This window comes from Bubalus bubalis, chromosome 16 (genome assembly GCF_019923935.1).
Source record: "Bubalus bubalis isolate 160015118507 breed Murrah chromosome 16, NDDB_SH_1, whole genome shotgun sequence".
NCBI lineage: Eukaryota > Metazoa > Chordata > Mammalia > Artiodactyla > Bovidae > Bubalus > Bubalus bubalis.
In genome coordinates, this window is record NC_059172.1 from 41,106,251 (window position 1) to 41,133,526 (window position 27,276).

The window sequence follows — 27,276 nt, forward strand, 5'->3', positions numbered from 1 at the left end:
CAAAAGAAGGCGGCTCTGAAACACCCCCTGCAGGGACGCACCAGGGCAGAATGGGACTCTGGTCCCCAGGGTCCCCCAAGGGAGCCACTTTCTGTGCCAGAATCCAAAAGCAGCTGGCACTTCTGCAGCGGGTTCTGGTGGAGGCAAACCTCCTGAGGTATGGTGCATCTAGAAGTCTGAGCCCACGGGGACCTTCCAGTGGCGGGGAGATAACACCACTGGGTCCTCGCTGCTAAGGGAAGCCAGACGCAGCATAGCCTGCTGTCAGGCAACAGCTTTAGGGAACCCAGTAGAGAACTTGAAGGGGAGCACCGAGAGACATGGGAGCAGCTGCAGACAGAATCTAGGGGCACTTTGAAACATCAGAAGTTGCACGTTCTCTTCGGAGGCTGTCATGGGGAATGACGCCTAAGTTAACTGCATACTTATCTGCAGTGCGTGCCCCTTCAGCATGGGTGAAGGCCTTCTCTTCTCATCTTTGGGAAGCTCCAGATACATCTAGGAAGCAACAGATCCAAAATAGGGCTCTAGGTCTCCTCCCTCAAACCTGTATCCTTACCCAGGCTTCCGTTCACAGTCCTAACACCATCATCCATCCTGGTGCTTGGGGCACAAACTCAGAGTCATCCTCAGATCTTCCATCATCCTCATTCCTCTTCCCTGCTTGGTCTGTATCCCATCTCACCTACTTCGTTCCACTTCCAGAACCACCACCATCTTTCACCACACTACTAGCTAAGCCCCACTCCAGCTGCTGCTTCTGTTCGTATCTATAACCCAACTTCAAATAGCAGCTGGAGAAATCTTTCAGAACAAAGTAGGTCAGGTCTCTGCTCAGCTTGAAACCCTTCCTCAGCTTCCAGGGGGCTGGGAATATCACCCACACTTTTTATCAAACCCATGATATCCTTGTGTGGTCTGGTCTCTGCCCCTCCACCCCCAACGAGCTCTAGCCAGAGTCCAGCTCTCCCTCCTGCCTCAGGGCCTTTGTACCTGCTGTTTCTCCCTTGCCAGAACACCCTTCCCGCTTCTTCATGAGGTTGGTTGACTCCTTCTCATCTTTTGGCTTCAGCTTAAATGTTATCTGCTTAGACAGGCCAGCCTTGATCTCTTGATTTCCTTATTTAAATGACTCCTTGGTCATTTCCTTCTGAGTTTTCACCACAATTTGTAATTGTTTTTACTTTTTAGTGATTTTACCTAAGAAAAATGTTTGGTCTTTTATCATAAGAATGTAAGTGCCATGAAGACCTATTCTGGGGGTTCTGTCTTATTCACCACTGTGTCTCCAGCACTGAACCCCACAGTGATCCCTTTTTAACCATCAGTTCAGTTAATGAATGAAGAGACTGAACAGAATCTATCCAGATATTACTGACCAGAGTCTGCTGGGCCAGGTGGGCTGATGCAGATAGGCAGGCTCCCCAGAGATGGGTGCTTTCATCAGGCTTGGTGCTGAATCACACAGCTGGAGCTATGTAGCTCAAAGAAACGAGCAAAGAAACGAGCACAGATGCAACTGCAGCAGTGCCTGGCCTGCCACTCTCTGGAATTTGAACAGTCCCACCCCAGGGCTCCAGCTGAGAAATGACTGCTCTTGTGCAAACACTGGATTGGCCAAAAAAGTTCCTTCGGGTTTTCCCGTATAATCTTAAGGAAAAATCGAACGAACTTTTTGGCCAACCCAATATAAACCCTCTACCTTTTAGATAAAGGGGCACCAATCCTGTCCTTCAGCCCTGCAGACCCATGAGGAATGAAGCCCCCTCCCCTCCTCAGTGCATCTGAAAGTGAAAGCATCAGTAGCTCAGTCGTGTCTGACTCTTTGTGACCCCACGGACCTGGCTCCTCAGTCCATGGAATTCTTCAGGCAAGAATACTGGAATGGGTTGCCACTCCCTTCTCCAGGGGATCCTCCCCAACCCAGGGCTTGAACCTGGGTCTCCTGCATTGCAGGCCTCTTGAGTAAATACTCCGTCCCAACTCTCGTGCTGGGGTGGAGGCCTGGAGCTCGGGCATCTGTGTAATCTTGGCAGTTCAGTCTTTCCCTTTGCGCTTGCGGCCGGGGCACCCCTCCCCTGGCACACACTCCCACAGCTGCCCTCTTGAGGGTCCTTTGAGCTTAAAGATATAACCACTGCTCCCTCCCTGCCTAGTCTGAACCTCTGGGGGGCAGCAGAAGGAAAAAGCCCCTGAAGTTTGCTACAGAAAACCCCCAGGTCCAAACCTCTCTCTATCCGCAGCTCCCCCAAGCCCCATCCCATCCTGGTCTGTTGCAGCCAGCCCCCAGTCACTTGGCAGGATGCTGCTTGGAGCTGCATAATTGTGGGTACTAGCGGGGAAACGTCTGGAAGCTGAATTCCCCAGAAGGCAACTCAGCTGCTCCCTGGGCACTGGCAAAGCCCACGTCACCCATCTAATGAAACAGGGCTCCCAAGGGGCCTGCAATCTCCACAGAGGAGGAGGAGGGCATGGACTCTCAGACGAGTCTCAATTTCACAGCATCAGAGACGCGAGCACCAACGCACTGAACCAGAAAACGAGAGTCTGGCAGGAGCTGCAGACACACCGTGAGCGCCAGGGGATCGGAGATTAGGGCCCTTCAAAATCAATTTTGAATTCAAACTTTTAAATGTGTTCTCTAGATGCCACGAGGGGACCCTCCAGGCAGGCTTGGCCTAGCCAGCTGCTGGGTCCTGCTTGCTTCCTGGAGCAGCCAGGGCCCATCTGCTAGCCCCCGGGCTGGGTGAGGGAGGGGAGGGTGAGGAGGCTGGGAGGGAGACCCCAGAAGTGGGAGAAGCCTCTTAGGTGCCAGTAGCCCCAACACGGCCACTGGGGTGCCTGCCTGAGGTGCCATCCTGGGGCCTTCTGTTGAGGCCTAGGGGGCTGCTCCTCCCTCCTTTGCAGACCTCGGTGAAAAGAACTGAAGGCAAGGCCCACATGAGCCAGATCCCCACAAACCCCTAACCTGGTTGAGGAGGCTCGTGGGGCCCCAGTGAGGAAGCTGCTAAGAACATGAGCAGTGGAGTCAGACAGGCAGGAATTTGTATCTCAGACCAGCCATGGGTTCCCAGGGAGAAGGTGTTGGTTCAGAAGTGAATTTCCCTTCCAGAAACCTGGTGGGAGGAAGCCTGCTATGCAGGCCTGGGCGTGCAGGCCCTGGGAAGCGAGAGTAGTCTGAAGCCTTCCTGTGCAAAGGGAGAGAAAGCATGACTAGGTAGCTGGACTGCTGGGAAGGCCGGGGTGGCCGCAGGCTGCACTGAGGCATGGGGTCTGCAGCCAGGGAGCTGACAGTCACCCTGCCTGCCACCCGTCAGGCCATGTGGGGCATGCTGAGCACCATCCTGGCCCTGCACTGGAAGGGGATGGGACTCAGGGGGCAGCGGGCCTCAGCTGGAAGCCAAGCAGAACAGATTGCTCCAGCCAAACTCAGGAGGAGGCCCCTGGGCCTGCAGGATAAGGGCCTTGGGGATACTTGCAGGCAGAGTAGGCTCCTAGGGGCCCTGCTCAGGCATACTCGTTCCTCCAAGCAAACGATCATCCCACCACTGATGCCTTCCATCTCTGGGTGGGGAAGCTGGTCCACGACAAGCCTGTCTGACCTCAGTGACTCACCGCCCCTGCCCCTCAGTTTTCCAAACCTGAGGCTAAGCCCTCAACTGGAAGCCACACTGAAAGAGACATAAATACGAGCGACTGTGAGCCACTCTTCCACTGAGAGGCACCAGGAGGGCAGCCCCCTTCTGGAATGAGCAGCCTTGCAGAAGGGCTGGGGTCACCAGACCACTTGCAGGCAAGGAGGCAGGAATGCCCCAACCCCTCCCACCGCCCGTCTTGGGAGTGGGCTGCCGGCTCTGCGAGGAAATTACAACATGGGCCTGGGTAATGCTCCTTTTAGTTACAGCATAAACTGCGGCAATAAAGCGTACCTGGGGAATGTTTAGAGAAAGCACTAATGATTTCTTCCCCAGTGGTTAATAAATTCACTTCCAGATCAATTTGTTCGCGATAGAGCCTGGCGAGCGGAACCCGCGCGGCGGGCACAGCCGACTGTGTCTTTTTCAGTATAAATGATTTATTACAATGATTAGCGGCACATAAACAATTTAAAATACAACGCTAATTAGTTTGGGGAAGAAAGGAGGGGAAAAGCCACCCTGCCTCTCTCCCCATTATGTTCTACTTCCCTAAGTGTGTACTTTTTAATTAAATCCAAATGTCACAATAAATTTAAAGTGTTTTATTACCATTCAGGCTAACTAAGGCAGTCATGCAAGCCCCCGTCTCAGGCATCATGGGCGAGGCTGGGGGTGAGGGCTGAGGGTGCAGCAGGGCTTATCTACAAGCTCTCCTGGAGACGGGAGGTTTTGGTGAGACCCCTGGAAACCCCTCCTGCTTTCTGGCAGCCCCAGGCTGGAGAACGCTGGCAGAGTGCACCTCCTCTCAGATTCCTGGCCAGCCCAAGTGATGTCTCCTCCCCAACACCGGCTCTGAACAGCCCAGAATCCACCCATTTCTCCTCACAGGTCCCACAGCACTCCGCACCCTCCCCAAGCCCTGCTCAAGTGTTCTAGCACCTGTTTCACATCGTGCTTGGCATTTCCTATACATCTTACCATATTCTCCTTCCAGTGCTCTGAGTAGTAATTACTGCTTCAGTTTGGTGGGTGGGGAATTTGAGGCTCAGAGAGGTGGAGTAATTTATCCAAAGTCACACAGCTAAAAAGCAGACTCTTGACAAATCCTAGAGTAGCATTTTGCCTTAGAGCCCATGTCTTGCCACGTCTGGGGCCTGACTTTCCAGCACGCAGGATGGGGACGAGAACGTGATGGCTGCTCAGACAGGGATCTCCCTCGCATAACACCCTGCTGTGCCCAGAGACACAGGCGAGACGGGAGTTCAGGCCAGGGACCTGGACCCTGATGAGTCTGGGTTCAAGTTCAGGTTTTGCCATGAATCCACAATGTAAACTCAGTCAAGTCCTTCAGCCTCTCTGAGCTTCAGCATTCCCATCAGCAGAACTCGAGTAATAATACCCAAACTGCAGGGCCAAAGGAGCAAAGCAGCTAAAGCAAGAGGAGTGTTCTGCAATCCTGGACACGCTATGTAAGTAGTAATTACTAACAACAGCTCTTGAAGTGAGCAAAGAGCATAAGAAATCCCACTTCACTGATCAGAAAACTGAAGCCAGCAGTTGAAAAGGACTGACCCAAGGTCCTGCTGAACCTTGGAAAGGCAACCTCCTTTCCAAAAACTCAGACAGCCAAGGATGGTTTATCTTCTCAACATTCTTGTACTGTTTATTTAAAGTCAAAACCAAATATCCCTAAACATAGAATTACCATATGACTCAGCAATTCTACTCCTAAATATATACCCAAGAAAAATGAAAACATATGTCCACACAGAAACTTGTATATGAATGTTCATGGTAGCATAATTCACAATAGCTAAAAAGTAAAAACAATTCAAATGCCCATCAACTGATGTATGGATAAATAAAATGTGATATACACAGATAGTGGAATATTATTTGGCAATGAAAAGAAATGAAGTATTGAGACATGCTACAACATGATGAACCTTGGAAACATTATGATAGGAAAGAAGTCAGCCACAAAGACCACAACTTGTCTGATTCCATTTGTATGAAGTATCCAGAATAGGCAAATCCATAGAGACAGAAAGTAAATCAGTGGTTGCCAGAGAGGAGGGGAATGGGGAGTGACTGCTAATGGATATGGAGTTTCTTTTTCGGGTGATGAAAACGTTCTTGAATTAGATAATGGTGAAGGCTGCATCACTCTAAATACACTGAAATGCACATTTTTAAAAGGTTAATTTTGTGGCATTCAAATTATTCTCAATAAAGTTGTTATAAAGGAAAGCAAAACAAACAACAAAACAAATATTCCTTTGAGAACAAGAGAAAACAGTTCATAAAAAGTAAATTCTGGGGTCAGGAGAGGGTCCTGGGAGGTCTAACAGCCAGCTCTCAGCCGGGATCACCCTGTCTCATAACAGCTACTCCATAGGGAAGGGCTTCAGATCACCCTCCCCACCCCTACTGGCTCCCTCCTTGGTACTCCCATCCAGAAATCTGATTGTGCCCTCTCTTTCTAGCCCTGCTCCCTAGGAGGCATCACTCTCCTCTGACTCCCTGAGTGTGTCCACTCCTACACTTGTGTTTTGTCTCCCTAGAGCTCTCTGTTGAAATTTCTCCATCCTCTGAGGCTATCATCCCATCTACAAACAACATACTTATGGAGGGGGGGTCCCTTTTCCAGACCCTGAGCTTGTCCTACATCAGGTACCACAAGTTACAGCATAGGCACTATGACTAGGATCGGAGTGAGGTCCTCCAGGTCCCCAGCCAAGGTTCAGTAAGGAGTGCTACCCTCTCTCAGGGCCTGAGTCTCCCCTAGGCGGGGTGTACAAGCTCAGATCCAGGCCACAAAGGCCAGGAAGGAAGGCGACTAGGCTGCCTTGGGGTCAAATGAAAATTGCTGGAGGGAAAGAGTACAGTGCCCAGGCCAGGGCAGCACCCTTTGTGGCTAATCTGAGAAGGTGACTCAAGAAGATGAAGCATGTGATCAGCAGAGGGAGCCAGGCCCACTGTGGCAGGGTGCACCTAGCCGCCCCTGAATCTGGGGCCTGGACTGATGCTCTTGGGGTTTCTCTCTTCTTGGGGGAGGGAATCTGAAGCCTTTACGCTGGAAGGGAATGCAGAGCATGTGGGCCATGGGGAGAAGAGTGCAGCCAGGGTGGAATGGTCTGTGTGGCTCCCTAGGCCAGGCAGGAGCGGTGCTGCACAGAGGCCCTCAGGGGCAGCTCAGTGCAGAGCCAGGGCCTCACGCTGGGCTCACCATGGAAGTGCCCTCAGACACAGGCTCTGATCTTCTCAGGCCATACTCTCATATAATCAGGAGGTGGGCTGTATTAGACATGGGTAAGGGTAGAGGGACTGGGCTCTTTCCCAGAATCGGGAGTTTTTTTTAAAATTTTATTTTATTTTGGCTGCGCTTCATTGCTGCACTTGGGTTTTCTCTAGTTGTGGCAAGTGGAGGGCTACGCTCCAGTTGCGATGCACAGGCTTCTCACTGCGGTGGCTTCTCTTGTTGCGGAGCACGGGCTCTAGGGAGCCCAGGCTCAGTAGCTGCGAAGCATGGGCTTAGCTGCCCTACGGCATGTGGGATCTTCCTGAACCAGTGATTGAACCCGTGTCCCCTGCATTAGCAGGCGAATTCTTAAGCACTAGATCACCAGGGAAGTCCAGGAGCTTTCATGGAAGCCAGTCTGAGAGAGGAAACAGGCCCAGAGCTGTGAAGGCCATGAAACACTTTACAGACCGATCAAATGAGATTCTGGGAGCTGGGACGTGGGTAGCTGGTTGGACTGGACTTGCTGCTCCCCTGCCCTGGTGTGCTCCCGCCTGCCTCAGGCCAAGGGCTTCAGCTCACTCCTTTGAAGCCTGGAAAGCCAGAAGCTTGGTCCAATCATGGGGCAGCCACAGGAGAGAGCACATGTGCAGGGAGCCTCAGGCCAAAGCTGGGCAGGGTCAGCAGGAGCCTCCAGGACAAAAGTGGATAAGGACAGGCTTGCAGTTGAGGCCTCTGTCTGCCTTCCCTGAGGCTCAACTCTGGAAACTCAAGCCTTGCTACTGGTAGTAGAAATGCTCTAGGCAAGATCTTAACCACCAGGAGACTTCAGAAGAGCCCTCACATTCCCAAGGCCACAGTTCTAGCCACACCCTCCACCATTCCTTTCCAGGACTTCAACTGCCTCCAGTCTGACCATCAAGTCCCCCATCTCCACCCCACCCACTGACAGGCCCAGAATGACTCTTGGAAGGAAGGGAACTGCAGGAAGGAGCAGAGGGCAGTCTGAGGCTGGAGGGGTTAGGGAGTGGTCATCCTATAAAACTCAAAACAAAGAACACTTGTCATGGCTGTTTTTTTTCTGCCCCTAGTTTTATCCCCTCCAGATCAGATCAGATCAGATCAGTCACTCAGTCGTGTCCGACTCTTTGCGACCCCATGAATCGCAGCACGCCAGGCCTCCCTGTCCATCACCAACTCCCGGAGTTCATTCAGACTCATGTCCATCGAGTCAGTGATGCCATCCAGCCATCTCATCCTCTGTCGTCCCCTTCTCCTCCTGCCCCCAATCCCTCCCAGCATCAGAGTCTTTTCCAATGAGTCAACTCTTCACATGAGGTGGCCAAAGTACTGGAGTTTCAGCTTTAGCATCAGTCCTTCCAAAGAAATCCCAGGGCTGATCTCCTTCAGAATGGACTGCTTGGATCTCCTTGCAGTCCAAGGGACTCTCAAGAGTCTTCTCCAACACCACAGTTCAAAAACATCAATTCTTTGGCGCTCAGCCTTCTTCACAGTCCAACTCTCACATCCATACATGACCACAGGAAAAACCATAGCCTTGACTAGACGAACCTTTGTTGGCAAAGTAATGTCCCTGCTTTTGAATATGCTATCTAGGTTGGTCATAACTTTCCTTCCAAGGAGTAAGCGTCTTTTAATTTCATGGCTGCAGTCACCATCTGCAGTGATTTTGGAGACCAGAAAAATAAAGTCTGACACTGTTTCCACTGTTTCCCCATCTATTTCCCATGAAGTGATGGGACTGGATGCCATGATCTTCGTTTTCTGAATGTTGAGCTTTAAGCCAACTTTTTCAATCTCCACTTTCACTTTCATCAAGAGGCTTTTTAGTTTCTCTTCACTTTCTGCCAAAAGGGTGGTGTCATCTGCATATCTGACGTTATTGATATTTCTCCCGGCAATCTTGATTCCAGCTTGTGTTTCTTCCAGCCCAGCGTTTCTCATGATGTACTCTGCATATAAGTTAAATAAACAGGGTGACAATATACAGCCTTGATGAACTCCTTTTCCTATTTGGAACCAGTCTGTTGTTCTATGTCCAGTTCTAACTGTTGCTTCCTGACCTGCATACAAATTCCTCAAGAGGCAGATCAGGTGTTCTGGTATTCCCATCTCTTTCAGAATTTTCCACAGTTTATTGTGATCCACACAGTCAAAGGCTTTGGCAGAGTCAATAAAGCAGAAATAGATGCTTTTCTGGAACTCTCTTGCTTTTTCCATGATCCAGAAGATGTTGGCAATTTGATCTCTGGTTCCTCTGCTTTTTCTAAAACCAGCTTGAACATCAGGAAGTTCACGGTTCACATACTGCTGAAGTCTGTCTTGGAGAATTTTGAGCATTACTTTACTAGCGTGTGAGATGAGTGCAATTGTGCAGTAGTTTGAGCATTCTTTGGCATTGCCTTTGTTAGGGATTGGAATGAAAACTGACCTTTTCCAGTCCTGTGGCCACTGTGAGTTTTCCAAATTTGCTGGCATATTGAGTGCAGCACTTTCACAGCATCATCTTTCAGGATTTGGAATAGCTCAACTGGAATTCCATCACCTCCACTAGCTTTGTTCGTAGTGATGCTTTCTAAGGCTCACTTGACTTCACATTCCAGGATGTCTGGCTCTAGGTAAGTGATTACACCACTGTGATTATCTGGGTCGTGAAGATCTTTTTTGTACAGTTCTTCTGTGTATTCTTGCCATCTCTTCTTAATATCTTCTGCTTCTCTTAGGTCCATACCATTTCTGTCCTTTATCGAGCCCATCTTTGCATGAAATGTTCCTTTGGTATCTCCGATTTTCTTGAAGAGATCCCTAGTCTTTCCAATTCTGTTGTTTTCCTCTATTTCTTTGCACTGATCGCTGAAGAGGGCTTTCTTATCTCTTCTTGCTATTCTTTGGAACTCTGCATTCAGATGTTTATATCTTTCCTTTTCTCCTTTGCTTTTTGCTTCTCTTCTTTTCACAGCTATTTGTAAGGCCTCCCCAGACAGCCATTTTACTTTTTTGCATTTCTTTTCCATGGGAATGGTCTTGATTCCTGTCTCCTGTACAATGTCACAAACCTCATTCCATAGTTCATCGGGCACTCTATCTATCAGATCTAGGCCCTTAAATCTATTTCTCACTTCCACTGTATAATTGTAAGGGATTTTATTTAGGTCATACCTGAATGGTCTAGTGGTTTTCCCTACTTTCTTCAATTTAAGTCTGAATTTAGCAATAAGGAGTTCATGGTCTGAGCCACAGTCAGCTCCTGGTCTTGTTTTTGCTGACTGTATAGAGCTTCTCCATCTTTGGCTGCAAAGAATATAATCAATCTGATTTTGGTGTTGACCATCTGGTGATGTCCATGTATAGAGTCCAATTATCCTCCAAATTGGGAAAGGAGTAATTCAAGGCTGTATATTGTGACCCTGCTTATTTAACTTATATACAGAGTACATCATGAGAAATGCCAGGCTGGATGAAGCAAAGCTGGAATCAAGACTGCTGGGAGAAATATCAATAACCTCGCATATGCAGATGACACCACCCTTATGACAGAAAGCGAAGAGGAACTAAAGAGCCTCCTGATGATCCATCACTTCATGGCAAATAAATGGGGAAACAGTGGACACGGTGACAGACTTTATTTTCTTGGGCTGAAAAATCACTGCAGATGGTGACTGCAGCCATGAAATTAAAAGACATTTGCTCCTTGGAAGAAAAGCTATGACCAACCTAGACAGCATATTAAAAAGCAGAGACATTACTTTGCTGACAAAGGTCCATCTAGTCAAAGCTATGGTTTTTCCAGTAGTCATGTATGGATGTGAGAGTTGGAACATAAAAAAGGCTAAGCGCCAAAGAATTGATGCTTTTGAACTGTGGTGTTGGAGAACTCTTGAGAGTCCCTTGGACTGCAAGGAGATCCAACCAGTCAATCCTAAAGGAAATAAGTCCTGAATATTCATTGGAAGGACTGATGCTGAAGCTGAAGCTCCAATACTTTGGGCCACCTGATGTGAAGAACAGACTTATTGGAAAAGACCTGTTGCTGGGAAAGATTGAAGGCAGGAGAAGGGGACAAGAGAGGATGAGATGGTTGGATGGCATCACCAACTCAGTGGACATGAGTTTGAACAGGCTCTGGGAGTTGGTGATGGCAGGGAAGCCTGATGTGCTGCAGTCCATGGGGTCGCAGAGTTGGACAGACTGAGTGACTGAACTGAACCGACTGAGTAGATATAACAGTAATATGTCTGTCTCAGGTTCCTGGCACTGAACTCCTATAAACCTTGGAATTTCCTGAGTGATGGGAGTATCTTTTGTTATTCATAAGGAGTCCCTACTGAGTACCTCTGAGTTTATACTAGTGAGGTGACTTAGGGTGGGGCCCCTAGATAGCCTCAGGCTGGGGCTGGTCACCAGAAAGACCTTATGATTCAGATCAGATCAGTCTCCCAGTCGTGTCCGACTCTTTGCGACCCCATGAATCGCAGCACGCCAGGCCTCCCTGTCCATCACCAACTCCCAGAGTTCATTCAAACTCACATCCATCGAGTCGGTGATGCCATCCAGCCATCTCATCCTCTGTCGTCCCCTTCTCCTCCTGCCCCCAATCCCCCCCAGCATCAGAGTCTTTTCCAATGAGCCAACTCTTCGCATGAGGTGGCCAAAGTACTGGAGTTTCAGCTTTAGCATCATTCCTTCCAAAGATGGTCAGAACTTTCTGCCTCACCCACTGACCTCCAGGAAAGGCTGGGAGGTGGCTAGTGATGAAGCTCTATACAGAGTCCTGAACAAGATTTGATGAGCTCTGGGTTGATGAACATGTTCACATATTAGGAGGGTGATGCATGCCAATATTCAGGAAATCAGTTCTGAATATTCATTGGAAGGACTGATGCTGAAGCTGGATGGAAGCTGCTATGCTAGGGACCCTACAGACCTCACCCTATGTGCTTCTTCATCCACCTGCTCATCTGTATCCTTTATCATATCCTTAGAGCAAACTGGTAAATGAAAGGAAATGCTTTCCTGAGCTTTGTGAGCCATTCTAGGAGATGATCTCACCTGAGGAGGGGTGTGGGGAACCCTGATTGTTAGCATGTTGGTCTGAAGTACAGGTGATACCTAGACTTGAGATTGGCTTCTGAAGTGAAGGCAGTCTTGTGGGAATGAGCCCTGGACCTGTGGGATCTGACATCACCTCTGGGTAGGTAGATGTCAGAACTGAGTTAAATTTGTAGGACACCCAGTAGGTGACCACTGAGAAGTGGAGGATTGGTTGGTGGTTTTGGAAAACATTCCAGAGTAGCCCAAATGATCTTAATAAAATGAAAATCTGCCCTCTCTCTGGGATAAAGGAATTCTTCATTCTGTCTGCTCCTCTCCTGCCTTCCATTACCCGCTAACTCATTCATCCACAGGTCATGCAACAAATATTTACTAAGCATCTACTACTAGGGGCTAGCCCCTAACAGCTATATGTTAATAAGCATTATATCTTGACGATATTTCATTAAGAAAGTAGTTCTTAATGAGCTTCATTAAGTCAGTTTGATGCCTTGATCAATTTTCTATTCATTAGTGTTAAACCATTTCTTTCTCCTCCATTTTATTATATTGGAATTATTCTCATTGGGATAAATTATTCTTAAATTTTTTAGTGACTCTGTGGCTCATGATCAGTTTGGGGCTGAAATCAAATCTTTCAAATTAGAACTTTCATTGTTGCTGAGGATTTTTTTTTTGTAGTAATTATTTATACCAGAAAATATCTCCTGAGCCAACTTTGGCAGGTCTAAATTCTATCAGGAAGATTTGGTTCTTCTGTCAGTTTTTAGTCAATAACATATTATGCCAGGTGCAGTCTTAACTGTTGCCAGTTTTGCTTTGTGTTAATTATTTCAACCAATTTAGGTTTTTTCCTGGATTATTTTTTTCCTTACATTTTCAATAATACTAATGAGATGTTGCTGCTGCTAAGTTGCTTCAGTCATGTCCGACTCTGTGCGACCCCATAGACAGCAGCCCACCAGGTTCCCCCTTCCCTGGGATTCTCCAGGCAAGAACACTGGAGTGGGTTGCCATTTCCTTCTCCAATGCATGAAAGTGAAAAGAGAAAGTGAAGTCGCTCAGTGGTGTCCGACTCCTAGCGACCCCATGGACTGCAGCCTACCAGGCTCCTCCGTCCATGGGATTTTCCAGGCAAGAGTACTGGAGTGGGGTGCCATTGCCTTCTCCGATTCTTGTATAAAAGGCATATTTTAGCACTGATCTGATAAAGCATTCTGAGGATCAAAGAGTAGTGTGAAAACATCCTAAGGGGCAAAAAGGCAGGTCAAAACATCATACTCTGTACTTGGGCTGAGTACTAAGCCGGACTTGTGCCCAAGTTAGCCCCTCCCACTGTCCTCGGCTCCTTGGGACCCCTATGCCCTGCCAGGATGCCTGGAAGCTGGGGAGCAGCCTCTGGCTGGCATGAGAACAGCAAGAGATTGCCTCTGGTCAACAGGCAAAGAGATAGGGTTCAGCCCTGATGTCCCATCCCAGGTTGCAGGCAGCCTCTGCCGGGCCCTGGACTTTTCTACTCAGAAAGTATCAGCTGAGTATCTCAGCATCAGCAAAGAATTATTAATAGATGCTTCTTGGTGCATTCATACCCCCACCCCCCAACCACAGATAAAAGGACATAATTGACCAGGGTCCTCTCAGGTCTGAAGCTGGGACAGGCTCACTGGCCTCCAGGCTTTAGGCCTATTCCAAGAGTCCCCTCTGTCTCCTAGTTGAGCTCTGCCTGGGAAGAGCCAGGGATGGGCTCGTCCACCTGACCAAGCGTGGAGGGTTGGAGGCCACAAATGCTTTCACCTGGAATCTCTACTTCTCCTGACCCCAGGAGACAAAAGAAGGACACAGCAACATCAATGGGGTGGTGTTTCTCTCCTGGTCTTGGCCTCACCCCAACTGCTTCCCTCCAGTGGTCACGTCTCCATGCATGGAATAGCTGGGCATCAAGCAGCCAGCAGCCCTGGAAACATAAATGGGAAAATGTAACCCCAGAGAGGGGAAGAGGCCTGCCCAGGGACATACTGTGAGTTGGTGGCAGAGCCAGGTGGAGGAGGCATGAGTTTTGATTTTCATCCTGTGCCCTAGCCCACAGGAGAGTCTCCTTCAGCCCTGTTCACAGGTGAGAAACTGCTGAGGTGGCCTCTGCCCAGGCCACCTCAAAGACGCCAGCTCCACCTGGCCTGAGCAGAGCGGGCAAGGAGCTGAGGCCCTCAGTCCCACTACTGTGGGGAGGCTGCCACAGGAAGGAACGACCCTCATCTCCTCTGAGAGAAGAGAGGCCCTGGAGTAACAGACAAGTGCTTTGCAAGCCTGCCCTCTCTGGGCATAACCCTCTCCTCTGCAAAATGGGACTAATGCTGAGCTCCAGCCTCCTGGAGGTGCTGTGAAGATGAAATGAAAGGTGCTGGGACATCTGTGTCCTTCCCTGGTGTGAGATGATGCAGGGAACAGAGGTGCTGGGCCTCCTGGGGATAGAGGTGAGTCACCCTCTCTGGGGGCAGCTAAACTATTGGACACCTGGGGCCTGAGATACTATTCTGGAAGCTGACCTCTCACAAGCAATAGGAAGCTTCTTAAGATTGTCCCAGTGATCCTCTGGTTTCCCAGGTAACTCAGTGGGTAAAGAATCCACCTGCCGGCCACTGCAGAAGTCTCAGGAGATGTAGGTTCGATTCTGGGTTGGGAAGATCCCCTGGAGGAGAGCATGGCAACCCACTCCAGTATTTTTGACTGGAGAATCCCACAGACAGAGGAGCTTGGTGGGCTGCAGTCCCTGGGGTCACAAAGCGTTGGACAGACTGAAGCAACTGAGCACACAGGTGCGCAGTGATCCTCTGCACCCTGTGTAGCCCCACCCACCCACTTCCTTGAGTATGAGCTGGACCTAGAGACTTGCTCCCAAGGAAGAAAATACAGCAAAAGTGATGGAATGTCACATCTGTGATTAGATGTGTCACATTTTATAAAAGACTGTGACTTCCTGCTTGCTAGCAGACATTCTCCCTTGGTGGCTTCAAGGAGGCAATCTGCTCTAGTGGAGAAAGCCATGAGGCATGGAACTGAAGGCAGCCTTTGGCCATCCTGCAGTGGAGAACGGAGGCCCTCAGTCCAGCAGCCCACAAGGAATTGAATCCCACCAACAACCACATGCGGAGAAGGCAATGGCAACCCACTTCAGTACTCTTGCCTGGAAAATCCCATGGACGGAGGAGCCTGGTGGGCTGCAGTCCAAGGGGTCGCTAGGAGTCGGACACGACTGAGCAACTTCACTTTCACTTTTCACTTTCATGCATTGGAGAAGGACATGGCAACCCACTCCAGTGTTCTTGCCTGGAGAATCCCAGGGACGGGGGAGCCTGGTGGGCTGCCGTCTATGGGGTTGCACAGAGTTGGACACAACTGAAGCGACTTAGCAGTAGCAGCAGCAGCAACAACCACATGAGTGAACTTGAAAGCTCATTCCCCTGGATGAATCTTCAGATGAGACCACAGTCCCAGCCAGTGCCTTGATTATTATGACAGACCCTGAGCAGAAGACCCAGCTAAGTACCTGGACTCCTGACCTACAGACACTGTGAGATTAAAAAGTGGGTGCTTTTTTAAGCTGCTAAATTGTGAAATAATTTGTTACACAGTAACAGATAACTAATACACCACCACACTGGTGGATACACACAGGACAGGAAGGACCTTTCCTCAGGCCAGAGAGAGGGGGCCTGTGTACAGATCTCTGCCCTACAACCTTTGTTGTTGTGAGCTTCATGGAGCCCCATTCTTCTTGTGTAGTATGGAGAGTTCGGAGGACAGAGAACACCCTCTAGCTTGCTGCAGCAGATTCCCTGTTCTCCGCTGGGCAGACCAGGAAAGTGGGTGGGGCTGACCCATTTCCTTGTGGAGTCATTGCCCCGGGTCCTCTCCAAAAAACACTCCTGCCAGAGTTCTGAACCCAGGCACATCTGGAACGGAGTAAACTTTCCAAAGCACATCCATTTCCACTTTCTCCCCTGCTCCTCCCAAAATCCTAGGAATGTGAGGGAAACCACATCAATCACCTTTAAGACCATCAAGAGCTGTGTGAAGATGGTCATGATCATACCCGTTTCACCAGTTAGAATTACTTTTCAGTTTACTATCTAGAATTACCTAGTGACCAAAGTGGGATTTGAACTCAGTCTGTCTGACTAAGCCCAAGCTAGTTTCACTTGGGAAACTAAGAAACGGAGAGTTCAAGCATTCATGATGTAGCCCCCCACAATCCATAGGCAGCCCCCATAGGCAGCCCCCCACAATCCAGGCTGGACAGTCTATCACCAAGGGATCAGGAATTCGAGTTTTTAAAGATTCAGGGGACAGGAAAGTCTGGATGGAGTGGGTGCCCGTGGGGGCCATCGGAGCCCAGACCAGGGCTGCTCCCACTTATCCAAGAAGAACCAGCCTCCCTCCCCCTCTCTATCAAGTCATTGTGCCAAGCAGCAAAGGTGAATTATTAAAACTCCCTTCTGGGGTACCACATGGATTTTTCTCCACTGAGATTCCAAGCAGAGGGGCGGCCGCTCCCGCCACACAATATTAAAATGTCAGGAGTTTAAGGTCTGCGTTGGTTGAGTCATAAGTTATCAGCACCCAGTGAGGGCCGACAGAATGCCTCCCTTAAATTATTAAGCAGAAAGCGTCAGACTGTAATATTTTGCTAAACCAAAGTACAGACACAGACAAAGATGTCATTTCAATATTTGAAACCAGCAAGTTTAATTTAAAATAAGAGCAAACCAATAAGCTCAGAACATAGCGGCGTATGAGAGGAAAATTATACTGTGAGAGGAAAAAAAGTGGAAGGACTTAAGAAATTTATAAAAGTAATCTCCAAGTGGAAATTAGAAATCAAGGCCTAGAAACAGAATAACACAAAAGAAATATTACTGTCCACTTTCTAAATCAATATAACACTGCTCCACGCTGGAATTACCATGGTAACTCAAGTAAAAAGAATCAAGCAATTCTTATTATTTCAAAATAAAATCACAGCCTGAAGCCTGGGTTTTATTACAACCACTGATAGATCGCTGGCTTGTATTTATCTGAAATATTGCTTTTCAATCAGCTGGTTTATGAATGTACACGGGCCTCTCACCAGCCCACTTACTGCCCTGTTTTGAGGCGAGGGGCTAACCAATGAATTGATTCCCGCCTGGCTGCATCTGCATGGATGTCCAGGTTTCAGTCCGCTCTGGGAACCATAGAACTTCACGCCCCTTCCAACTGATGGGTGGCTTTGTAGGACAGACGAAAAGCCAGAGAAGGCAGTGGGGCCTGACCTCACTGTGGTCCCCCTCCAGGCTTCCCCATGGAGGAACTGGCCAGGCTCTGATGTCGGCCCCCAACAATGGCCCCCACAGGAAGCCTCCCACACCCCCAACCCCAAGTCATCCTCTTGCTGGCTCCATCCCTCGCCCATGAGCTCCCCCTGCAGCCCCATTACAGACCATTCCTGATCCTACTCAGGGTCACAAATGTCCTTCTCTCCCATCCTCAAGTCTGCCAGCTGCAACGGGGAGCTGGGAGCCAGCAGAGCACAGAGAAGGAGTGCAGATGGCCTGGGCTCAGAGCCCAGCTCTGGTCTTGTGAGTTGTGCAACCTGTACGTGGCTCTAAGTCTCTGCCCCTCCCCATATTCACACTCTTTGGAATGTGACTTTTCACCTCCTTCCTTCAAGGATAGAACTGTTTCCCCATCTTTTGAACTGGGGCTGGCCTTGTGATTTATTTTAGCCAACAGAATATAAAGTGACAATATACCAGAGCCAAGCCTAGGCCTCAAGAAGCCTTGTGCACATTCATTCTGGACCTGCCTCCAGCCTGGGAACAATCCAGAAAAGTCTGCTGGATGATGAGGGACATAGTCTTGTTATCCCCAGCATCCAGCTGATCAGCCATCCCCCAGGCATGAGTGAGTCTAGCCAAGGCCCAGAAAACCCCTTAGCCAAGCCCAACCTTCATTACTGACCCACAGATTCAAAAGCTAAATAGATGTTTGTTGTTTTGAGCCTCTGAGTTTTGGGGTGGTTGGTTATGCAGCAGTAACTAACTGATACACAGGCACAGTACAAAGCTTGCTTTTAATTAAGGGTTCAGTGAAACAAGAGCTGCTGTGTAAAGACCAAGAGGCCAAAGCCAAAGAGATCATCCTGCATCTGTGTAGAGAGCACTCTCACTTCACATGGACACGAGGCTTCCAGGATTATCAAGTGTGTACATGAACATTAGGTGCCAGTTAAGTGTTGCCCCCACTGTAGACATGTGAAAACCGAGGCCCAGGAAGTTGTCTGAAGTCACACAGCAGTCGGCCGGGTCTCCTGACTTATGCTAGCAGGCTGCACCTGAAGCAGTAGGCCACTCAAGAAAGCCCACTTAGGAAGGGGTAGGAGGTGGAGTTGGGGATCCAGTCTGACCCGGTAGGCCTGCACTCTGAGGCATCTGTCCCTGCACCTGGGCCAGCCCCTCTCCCCCCCTCCCCTTCCCCCACCCCCACCCCTGTTATGTCAGCCACAATAGGCTCCTGCCTTAGCCAGAACACAAAATAAACATCCTCCAACCAATGAGAGATGAGCTTGTAGCTAGTTGGGTGGATGTGACTCTGAACAGGACCTGGAATAGTCTGTAAGAAGCCTAGGCTGCCTGTAGGCTCCCTCAAGGCCAACCAAAGGGTAGAGAGGATGCACCAGGCAACGGGGACAGCATGAGCAAGGGTACAGAGGGAAATGCCAGGTCGGCATGGGAGATAAAGCCAGAGTGGACATATCAGTCCTGCCCAGCCTAGTGTGGCAGCAGGTATCTGGTAGAATGTCAGGGTGGCAAAGGCTGGGTCCTCTGGTACCAAAAGAAAGGTGGTAGATGGGTTGGGAGAATGGTGGTGAAAGAATTAGGTCCAGAGTTCCAGATGAATGCAATCCGGTGGTGTGCTGATGAATATCTCACAACTGATTCTCCAGGAAAAAAAACCCTTGATTTCCAGTGTTTGCCAATTTCCGTGGTGTTAATATTTCCACTATGGCTTGTAACAAGTTACCAATGTGATGTCCCTGAACCCAGAGTTGGGAAGGGATGTGCAAAATCAGCTTTTGCAAGTCAGCACAAGACTCCACTGGTGCAGCCCTATCTAGAGTACAGACCTACCAGGAAAACGCAGGCCAGCAGCACCACGAAAAGTTCAGCTGAGGCTGCAAGGATGGCCTGTGTGCCTCAGTGTCCTGCAGCTCCAGGCAGGGCAGGCAGGCAGCATGGGCTACAGGCCACATGTACTTCTGGGGCTTCTCCAGCCCGTGAAGGCCCAGGTCAGGTTAGTGCCCATCAGCACCTACCAGGAGGACCTACCTACATCTGAGAACACATGCCCTGCCTGTCAGTGAGGCCATGAGTAGGATGCCCAGACACATGGTCTTGGTTAAGCTCATATTCCTCCTTATCAGAGATTTCTACCATCCAGCCTTGTCACACTTTGGGTACAGGCACAGGCATGGAAGCCAAGATGGAATACAGAAAGATGCTAAAGCTCTGGGCTCTAACTCCCTATGTAATTCTGGGCAATGTTGAGTCTCAACTCTGCCACTATAAATGGAAGGGCTTACAAAGAGTGATTTTGGAGGCTTCTTCCCATGGTGCTACCTGACTGTAAGGACCTGAACAGTGGTGAGTAGTGAGTTCACCCTGCCTCCTAGACAGTGGTGAGGGATGGCCATGATGGGTAAACTAGAGAAAAGGGAGGATGAGGGCCCAGCACCGGGCAGCAAACAAAGCACTGATCTGGGCACAGGACTATTTCGGATCAGCCTGTGGTTTTGCAGATAGCACTGTTACTTCACAATGCATGAAGCTTCCTGGTTTACAATGTGTGTACGTGGACATTATCTGAGCTAATCCTGATAACAATCCTGCCAGTTAGATGTGCTTGTTCTCACCATAGAGATGAGAAGGTATAGAGACAAAACCACCTCAACGCTGGGTTGGCACAGAACACAGAACTACAGTGGACATATTGGACCTACATAGCTCAGCACAATAGTAGATATGGCAGCCAGTCCCATAGTACCTGCCACACTGGGCTATCAGGTCCTTTTTTCTACCTTCACCCCTAGCTTCTTCCAAACTTCATAATATGCCTGATCAGGGGCTCCTGGGAGGTCGTCTGGCCCCTGGAACTAGACCTGAACAACAGTTTTGGCCTCCTGGCTACACGGGGACAGCTGTGCCCTTTGTGGGATGTAGCTCCAGAGGGGGTCCACATTGGCTAAGGACCCCAAGCTGGCTTGGGTCACTTTCATCAGCCAACCAGCTCTGTCTTCTGTTCAGAGAAGGCCCAGCCAAGACCACTCTTCAGCTTCAGCAGCCTTGCCTGTGCCAGCAGTCCAGCTGTGCTGAGGCTAAACCTCACGTCTCTTCCGATCATAGAGGGTCGGCCGCCAATGCTCGCTGGCAATCATCCATCTGTTCCAAGGGGGAGAGACCAAAATAGACCTCCTCTTGGTCCTACTCTCAGATGGGGCTTTTTGAGTGGTTCCTTAAATGGAAGCAGGTGGGGCAGCCACCCCATCTGACTCTGGGACTTGGAGCTGGGTGGGAAATCAATTCTCAGGAGGGATGAGAAGCAGGCCCCAGCTCTAGGAAAATGCACATTTCCATGTGCTAAAAGCATCGTTGTGGGACATGAAAGAGCGAGAGAGGCAGTTCCTACCACCACAGAGGCCAAGTGACTGGCCAGGCCAGGGCCGAGCCCCGGCACGCAAAGGGTGAAGCTTTTAGGCAAGCAGCGGCCAGTGATCTCAGCTTCCCCCAGTCCTAATGCTCCTGAAAGGCTCTCTCCCACTCCCTGTAATTGGGCATCAGTAGTTAATGCAGTATTGACTGCATTACACGCTCCCGTGCCTCCCTCACTAATGCCAATTGCATCACCTTGTACAGTCACCGGCTTGCTTAGCCAATAGCCGTTAAAAGCAATCCAAATCATGAATCATATGGGAAACTTTTAGCAAGACACTGCCATCCAAGGAGACAATTTACAGTTGAGTTAATCTGGGTACATTAGCGAGACATGGATTCCGGACGACAGACCAATTTATGTTGTTTCCCTGTCCCTCCACCCTGCCCCCCCGTCCCAAGTTCTCCGCATGGGCAGATGAATGGAAGAGCAGGGAATAGACAGAAGCACCTGCTTTTTACCCTGGGCTCTGGGAGGGGGTTGGGGAAAGCCATCCTTATAGGCTCCCTGCCTCGCTGCGTTTGGGTAGGAAGGGGACATAGCTATACATGCTCAGATTTTGTGATGCTTCATTCTCCTGCATGAGGCAATGGCTGCAGCCCAGGCCAGACTGGTGGGTGCAGATGGAGACCCTTCTCTTCCAGGCACACGGCAGGTGCCAGGCCTGGTCCCCACCGTGCCAGCCTCACAAGACCTTTACCAGCCCTCAACAGAGAGCAGTGTCCAGTGGGTTCCACCCTCCTGCCGATGGGTTGGGGTCTGCACTACAGAACAGCATCAGGGCCCACTCCCTCCCCGCCTTTCCTCCAGGACCAGGGAGGTCCTGGCCACACTCTGCTGGGAGAGGCCCCTAGGACCCTCTGTGGTCCAGAGCATGATGGGATATTCTAGGAGGTCCTGCCGGTCAGTAGCCAAGTGTAGCTGAGAGCTTGCCCCCATGGATCAACCAAGTCTGCTGTGGAGGCTGTGCTCATAGTGGTCATTAACAATTGAAGATGCACTGTCTGGTCCTCCTCAGCCCAGCTCCAATCTCCTTAGGTCTTTTTAACTTATTAAAAATGCCCTAGGAATTAAATCAGTTCCACTCCCTGCCTGTGTTTCCTGCAGTCGCCCCGGCCCTCCTGCTGGGCCTATGCAGAGGCAGCTTACACCCAGACTTGCCCTTCTGCAGCACACATGTGGGGCCACCCCTCGGGGGTGACTTCAGCATGCTCTCCTTCCCATTCCTTCACAACCTGAGGCTCTCCCTGTTTTGGGGGCTGCCTGGACCCTCTGCTGCCTGCTCCTGCTCTAGGGCCATTTCTCCAACAGGCTGAGAGCTAATCTGACTCTTCAGGGTTCAGGGCTATAGCTCCCCTTGGACCACAAACCTCCCCGGAAAGCCCACTGCCTGTGCCAGTCCAAGCACAGGTGCCAGGGGGAGAAGGGTGGTTTCTCCAGGAAAGTTGGAGCTGGGGTCCCTTTGCTGACAGGCAGGCCCCACGGCACGTAGAAAGGCAGGACCCTGAGTTCCAGTAAAGTGGAGCTGGCTAGGCCAAGAGCAAGCATCCAAATGAAAGCAATTAATCTTGAAACCCGAAGTTTAACCATTTGCAAAACAGATCTTTCCTCTCTGTGGTGGCCCTTCACTGCTCGACCTAATGGATTACTTTATTAATAATGCACTGTGCTTAAAAGCAAAAAAAAAAAAAATTTTTTTTCTGACGATTCAATACTTCAGAAAGTCTCTTAAACCCGTTGCTACGGCAAAGCGATTGATATTTTATTATCTTTCAGAAGTGCAACATGAAAGCCCTGCAGCCCAGCAGAGCAAGAGCTTTGGTCCTCGGCAGCTGGCGGACCTGACTTCAACCAGAGGAGCCTGGGCCTCTTCCCACAAGATGCTGTCAGGTGGAGAAAAGGCATTGGGGGTGGTTAATAGGAGCCCGAGTTCCCCGCTGCAGCCAGACAAAGGGTGCAGTCCACAGCCGGAGGAACACGCTCTTTGGGGGCCCTGGGGAGCAGTGCTGCCACCCAGCCCAGACAGCCACCTGCTGGGAGAGCATTAAGTGTGAGGAAGGAATTAGGCAGCAGGTTTGGGGGTGGGGGTGAGGATGTGAATGGGTCTAGAGCCTTTCTCCCTCCACCTAGCTGAAGGTACCACCTTCAGGGTTTCCTGGAACCAGGAGATGCTAGACTCCAACAGGGAATGGAGGGTGGATTTATGAGCAAAAAGGCTGCTTTTGAAAGACAGATCTAGGCTGAGCAGGACATGAATCAAATGACTCCTCAGGACTTAAGCCAGTCTTCTTCCTTGTGCTGTGAGGGGTCCCAGAGCTCAGTGATCTCAGCACTACTGGGCACCACATCGTTAAGACTGGACAGGCTGGGGGACCTTAGGGCAGAGTCAGCTCTTCTTTACAGGTCTGGGGAACACTAAGGGAAACACATATACCACGGGGGTAGGCAGGAGACTGGCTGAAATGACCTCCAGAGAACCATTTCCATTTAGGGCTCATCTAGAAACCTTTAGTACACAGAGCCAAGGCATTCTGGGGTGCCTGCAGAGTACAAGACCCGAGGTGCTGGTGGCGGTGTTATCTTGTCAGCTGGAGGCCCGTCTTCCTGCCTGAGGCCACCTGTGTACAGGGCCTGGGTCTTCTGGATTTCTGGCTTGGGCCTAGGGAGTCAATGCCAAACAATCTGGGTTGAAGACATACCCCAATTTCCACATGCTCCCCATGGTGGGAGCACCTCCAAACACCAAGGAAGGACCTGGCTGCACTGGCTCCTCACTTTACCAAGAGGAAAAGTGAGGTCTCGAGATGGGCATGACTGGTCCAAGATAACACCGGGAGTTGATGAGAAAGGAGCTAAAGCAAGGACTCCTTCCTCCTTGTCTGGCCTCACCCCAGACCTCTTCTCCTTTCCAATCAGTGCACACCTGCACCAGCCCAGCCCTCTAATGGCCCACCTGGGGCTCCAGGGGAGGGCCCATAAAAAAGAACAGCACACAGGAAGTGGGTGTCTCACCCTAGCCAAACGGATTCTTTTGGCCAGAGCATTTAGTCCTCCTCCCTCTCTTTCTACCCACATGCCCAGAAATGGGCTGACCGGCCACAGAGATCCCCCACATGCCACCCCTGGGCCAGATATTTTAAATGGCCCTTCCTGCCTGAGGTCTCAGTGGGTGGAAGGGAGGCTAGGGGCATCGGCACACAGTGGCAGCAAAGCGAACATCCTGTGTGACCTTAAGTCACTTAACTTCAGATTTCCACCAAGTGACCATGTCAGGAACACCACCGACCTGGAGGGCAGAGGGCACAGACCTCCATACTCACTGGGAGAGGTCAGCTGATGTCACTCTAAGAGGACTCCCGCTGACTCACAGAAAACCCCTCTTCTCAGGTCCTCACCAGCAGTACAATGCAGGTGGGGCTTGGGTGCTAACAATTACATTCATGTCTCCCGACAACACTAACCCACCAGGTAACCCTCACCTCCAGAGGAGAAGGGACTGGGCCGGGGCCACGGAAGGGCCACTCTCCCGACCCCGAGGGCTGCCCCTGGGTCACAAGACACCCACTGGTTTTACCCTTAAGGGGGCTGGGTTCTCCGACCTCTCCTGCACATACCAGGACAATTACTGCGGGACAGTCGCAGTCAGGAAGGCTTTGGGTGTGTGAGACCCCCTACTAGTGGCTTCTAGCCACCGCGGACCCCGCTCTTCTGACCTCTCAGGCGCAGTGAAGCTCTTGATCAAGGTAGGTCCTGGCGCCTCCGGCACGCGTGCTACTGGCCGGGAGCGGGACACTTTCTTCCTCTGGGCCAAACTCCTGCCTCCGAGCTCAAGAGCCCTCAGGGAGACAGTGGGCAGCACAGGAGGCGTCCCTTCATCTCACCGAGCTTTCGGGCAGTCGTGTCCCCGAGGGTCCGGCCGGCTTTCCCCCTGGCCTGCCGGGCACCCCGGTGACCACCTTCTTTCTGCGCGCCAGCGGGCCGCAAGCTCTGGAGTCCGATTTCCCGAAGCCACTGATTTGCTCGGCGCTCTGCGACTCTCGGGTTACGCGTGCGGCGCGAGGGTGATGGCTGCGGTGAGAGGAGCAGCCGCAAAGACGAAACGTTCTACGCGAACTGCCGCTGCGCCGAGATCCGAGGGCAGCCGGAGCCTCCACGCGGCCCCGCAGAGCATCACACGGCCGGAGCACAGCTCGCCCGCCCGCGGTCCGGTTCGGCCTGGCCCGGCCCCGGGGGCGCGCAGCCCAGAGGTCCCTTGCCTCCCCACCCCAGTCCCAAGCCCCCTGGGGACCGCCAGCCCAGCACAGCCCGGCGTGTGCGCGCCCGTGTCCCGGCGTGTGTGTTCCCGCGCGCCGCGGCGGGGGCGCAGGGCGTTGGGACCCCCGCCCGCCACCTACCGTCCTCCTTGTCCAGCACCATCATCTCGGGCGCTCCGTGTCCAGCCGCAGCTCGACTCGGCCGGGAGAAGGGCGCCGATTCCGGGCGCGCTTCGGCGGGGCGGCCGGTCCTCGGGCAGCGAGCGGACTCTAATTACCCGCTTGTCCGGCTCTTAACCTAGATTGCACTCAGCTAGAATTACATTCAGGAGTGAAGCACTTCGCAGATACAAAAGCAGTCTCACCTACTTTTGTGCCTCAGAATTGCAAGGAACTACGAACTGCAATTTGGAGAGGGAGAGGGAGCGAGAAGGGGGAAGAGAGGATCAGAGCCGTTTCTTTGATTCTCACCTTCTAAATGGCTCAATTTGCCCAGTATAATCTGTCTTAATGTAATTGCATTTGATAGCTCATAACCCTGGCTCTGGCAACGACACAGCTTTCAGCCTCATAAAGTGTTTTCCCCTCGGATTTAATCTGAATCTCAATCTAAAATTATATTCAAAGAGATGGGGGAATCTCGGCGGCCGTCTCCCGCTGCCTTTCTCCCTCAATGTATGAGGTTTGCACTCCTGCTACTGAATAAATGCACACATTTCCCGAGGCCCCCCTCCCTCCCGAGTTAATGGGGAGTGGAGACGCGCGGCTGCCCGGCTCCGCAGCGCCACCTGGAGGCCTCTAGGCCTCAACTCGGCGCGTGGCTCTGCTCAGGACCCAGGGTCCTCATTCCCAAACACTGCCTGGTAGGCCACTCCTGTCTGTCAGTCCCCTCAGCCTTGATTTTGGCCCCCTTCCACGGGGGCACTCTTTCTCTGACCACGTACCCTCCCTTGCTACCTCCTCTCTCCGGGGTTCCTGGTTGCTTCCTGGATTGTTTGGCAAAGTTAACCCTCTGCAGGGCACAGATTTTCCCACTGTTGAGTCTTCCATCACCACCCTTACCCCAGGAGCCCCTCAGAAGAGCATCTTGATTTCACAGAGAATGAGATCCTGTCTCAGCTTCTATCTGAGCAAGCACAGCATAGCCTTGAAGGTTATTATTTTCATTCCACAACTATTTATTGAGCACATATTATGTACCAAGCTCTATTCTAAGGCACTGGGGATACAGCAGTGAAAACAGATTCCTACTATTACAGAGTTGATGATTCTTACTTAGTAACGCAGGAGGCAGGAAGGGATACAGTGTTCATCTCCTCTCCTTCTGAACCCTGCTTCTCTCTGAGCACCCTGGGGCTGGTGCCCAGGCTGCCTTCTCCAGGAAGGCCACTCTTCAATATCAAGGGCTTTTTTTTTTTTCTCTTGACAGAACAGAGTTCCAGGATGGGATGGAAATCTTAACAGCTCTTCTCCAGACACATGTGCCAGAGGCTCATCCCCCACAGTCACTTCCAAGGATTAGATCCAGGCAAGGAGAAGGAAACTGGAGTCCTTGGAGGGGCAAAGGGCCATCACGACTTCATCTCGTCTCTGCCTATTACCAATAGGGGACTTTTGGAAGTCATTTTCTCTCCCTAGGGCCTCAGTTTCCCTGTCTGTGAAGCAGAAGAAGGCTCTGCTATCTCCAAATTTGCTCTGGGGATCAGATGAGACAATGTGTATAAATGTGCTTTGTAAACTGTGGCACCCCGGACAATGGCAGAGGGGGGAGGCAGTGGGTACAAAGGAGATTTGAAGGCCAGGTCATGCCCCTTAAGCCCTAGGGGGCCCCAATGTGGGGTGCTTGATGGGAGGGGGAAGGGGAGAAGGGATGGTGCTGCAGCCCATCCTCCTCTACCCTAGGCAGGAAAGTCAAGCTTTGAGAAAACAGAAGAGAGGCTGCTTCTAATGAGATGCTTCATCCGCAGCTCAGAGAGTTTCGCTTTCCCCTTCATCTTGAATACTTAATCCTAATAGTCCTTGAGTATATTTGATGTTAAATATATCATTTTGCTCAGACTCACCATCCCTCAGGACTGCGAGCTTGATCTCTCCCCTGCCACTGCAGCTCAACTGTACCCTGAGGGTCTGAGGGAGGCTTTGGCACTGCCGCCGCCGGCACATTTAGTGCCAGCCCCTCACCCCAGCCTGACTGGGGGCCTGACAGCGCAGCAAGCACTGGACCCGGCAGGCTGGCAAGGGGGAGCTTCTTTCTGTAGACAGCTCTTTGCTACCTGGAGGTGTTCACTCTACAAGGGCTGTGGCCTTACTCCTGGCCTCTGGGACT

General features: G+C 51.0%; 1 protein-coding gene and 1 long non-coding RNA gene across 3 annotated transcripts in view; one reads left to right on the forward strand and one right to left on the reverse strand.

Annotated features, from left to right (window-relative positions):
• LMO1 (LIM domain only 1) overlaps nucleotides 1-27,276 on the reverse strand; it is a 44,380-nt gene that overhangs the window by 14,350 nt on the left and 2,754 nt on the right. Inside the window, exon 2 of one of the 2 annotated variants that reach the window (XM_044929479.2) lies at nucleotides 25,092-25,351. The exons of the other annotated variant lie outside the window; for it this stretch is intronic. Within the exon in view, the coding sequence (XP_044785414.1) occupies nucleotides 25,092-25,116 (25 nt within the window). The 5' untranslated portion in view covers nucleotides 25,117-25,351. The remainder of the gene's footprint in view (nucleotides 1-25,091; nucleotides 25,352-27,276) is intronic. 2 annotated transcript variants of the gene reach the window in all.
• On the forward strand, nucleotides 24,133-26,854 carry LOC123329774. Its single transcript, XR_006545323.2, has 2 exons — nucleotides 24,133-24,440; nucleotides 26,380-26,854. It is a non-coding gene; the product is annotated as an uncharacterized LOC123329774 (long non-coding RNA).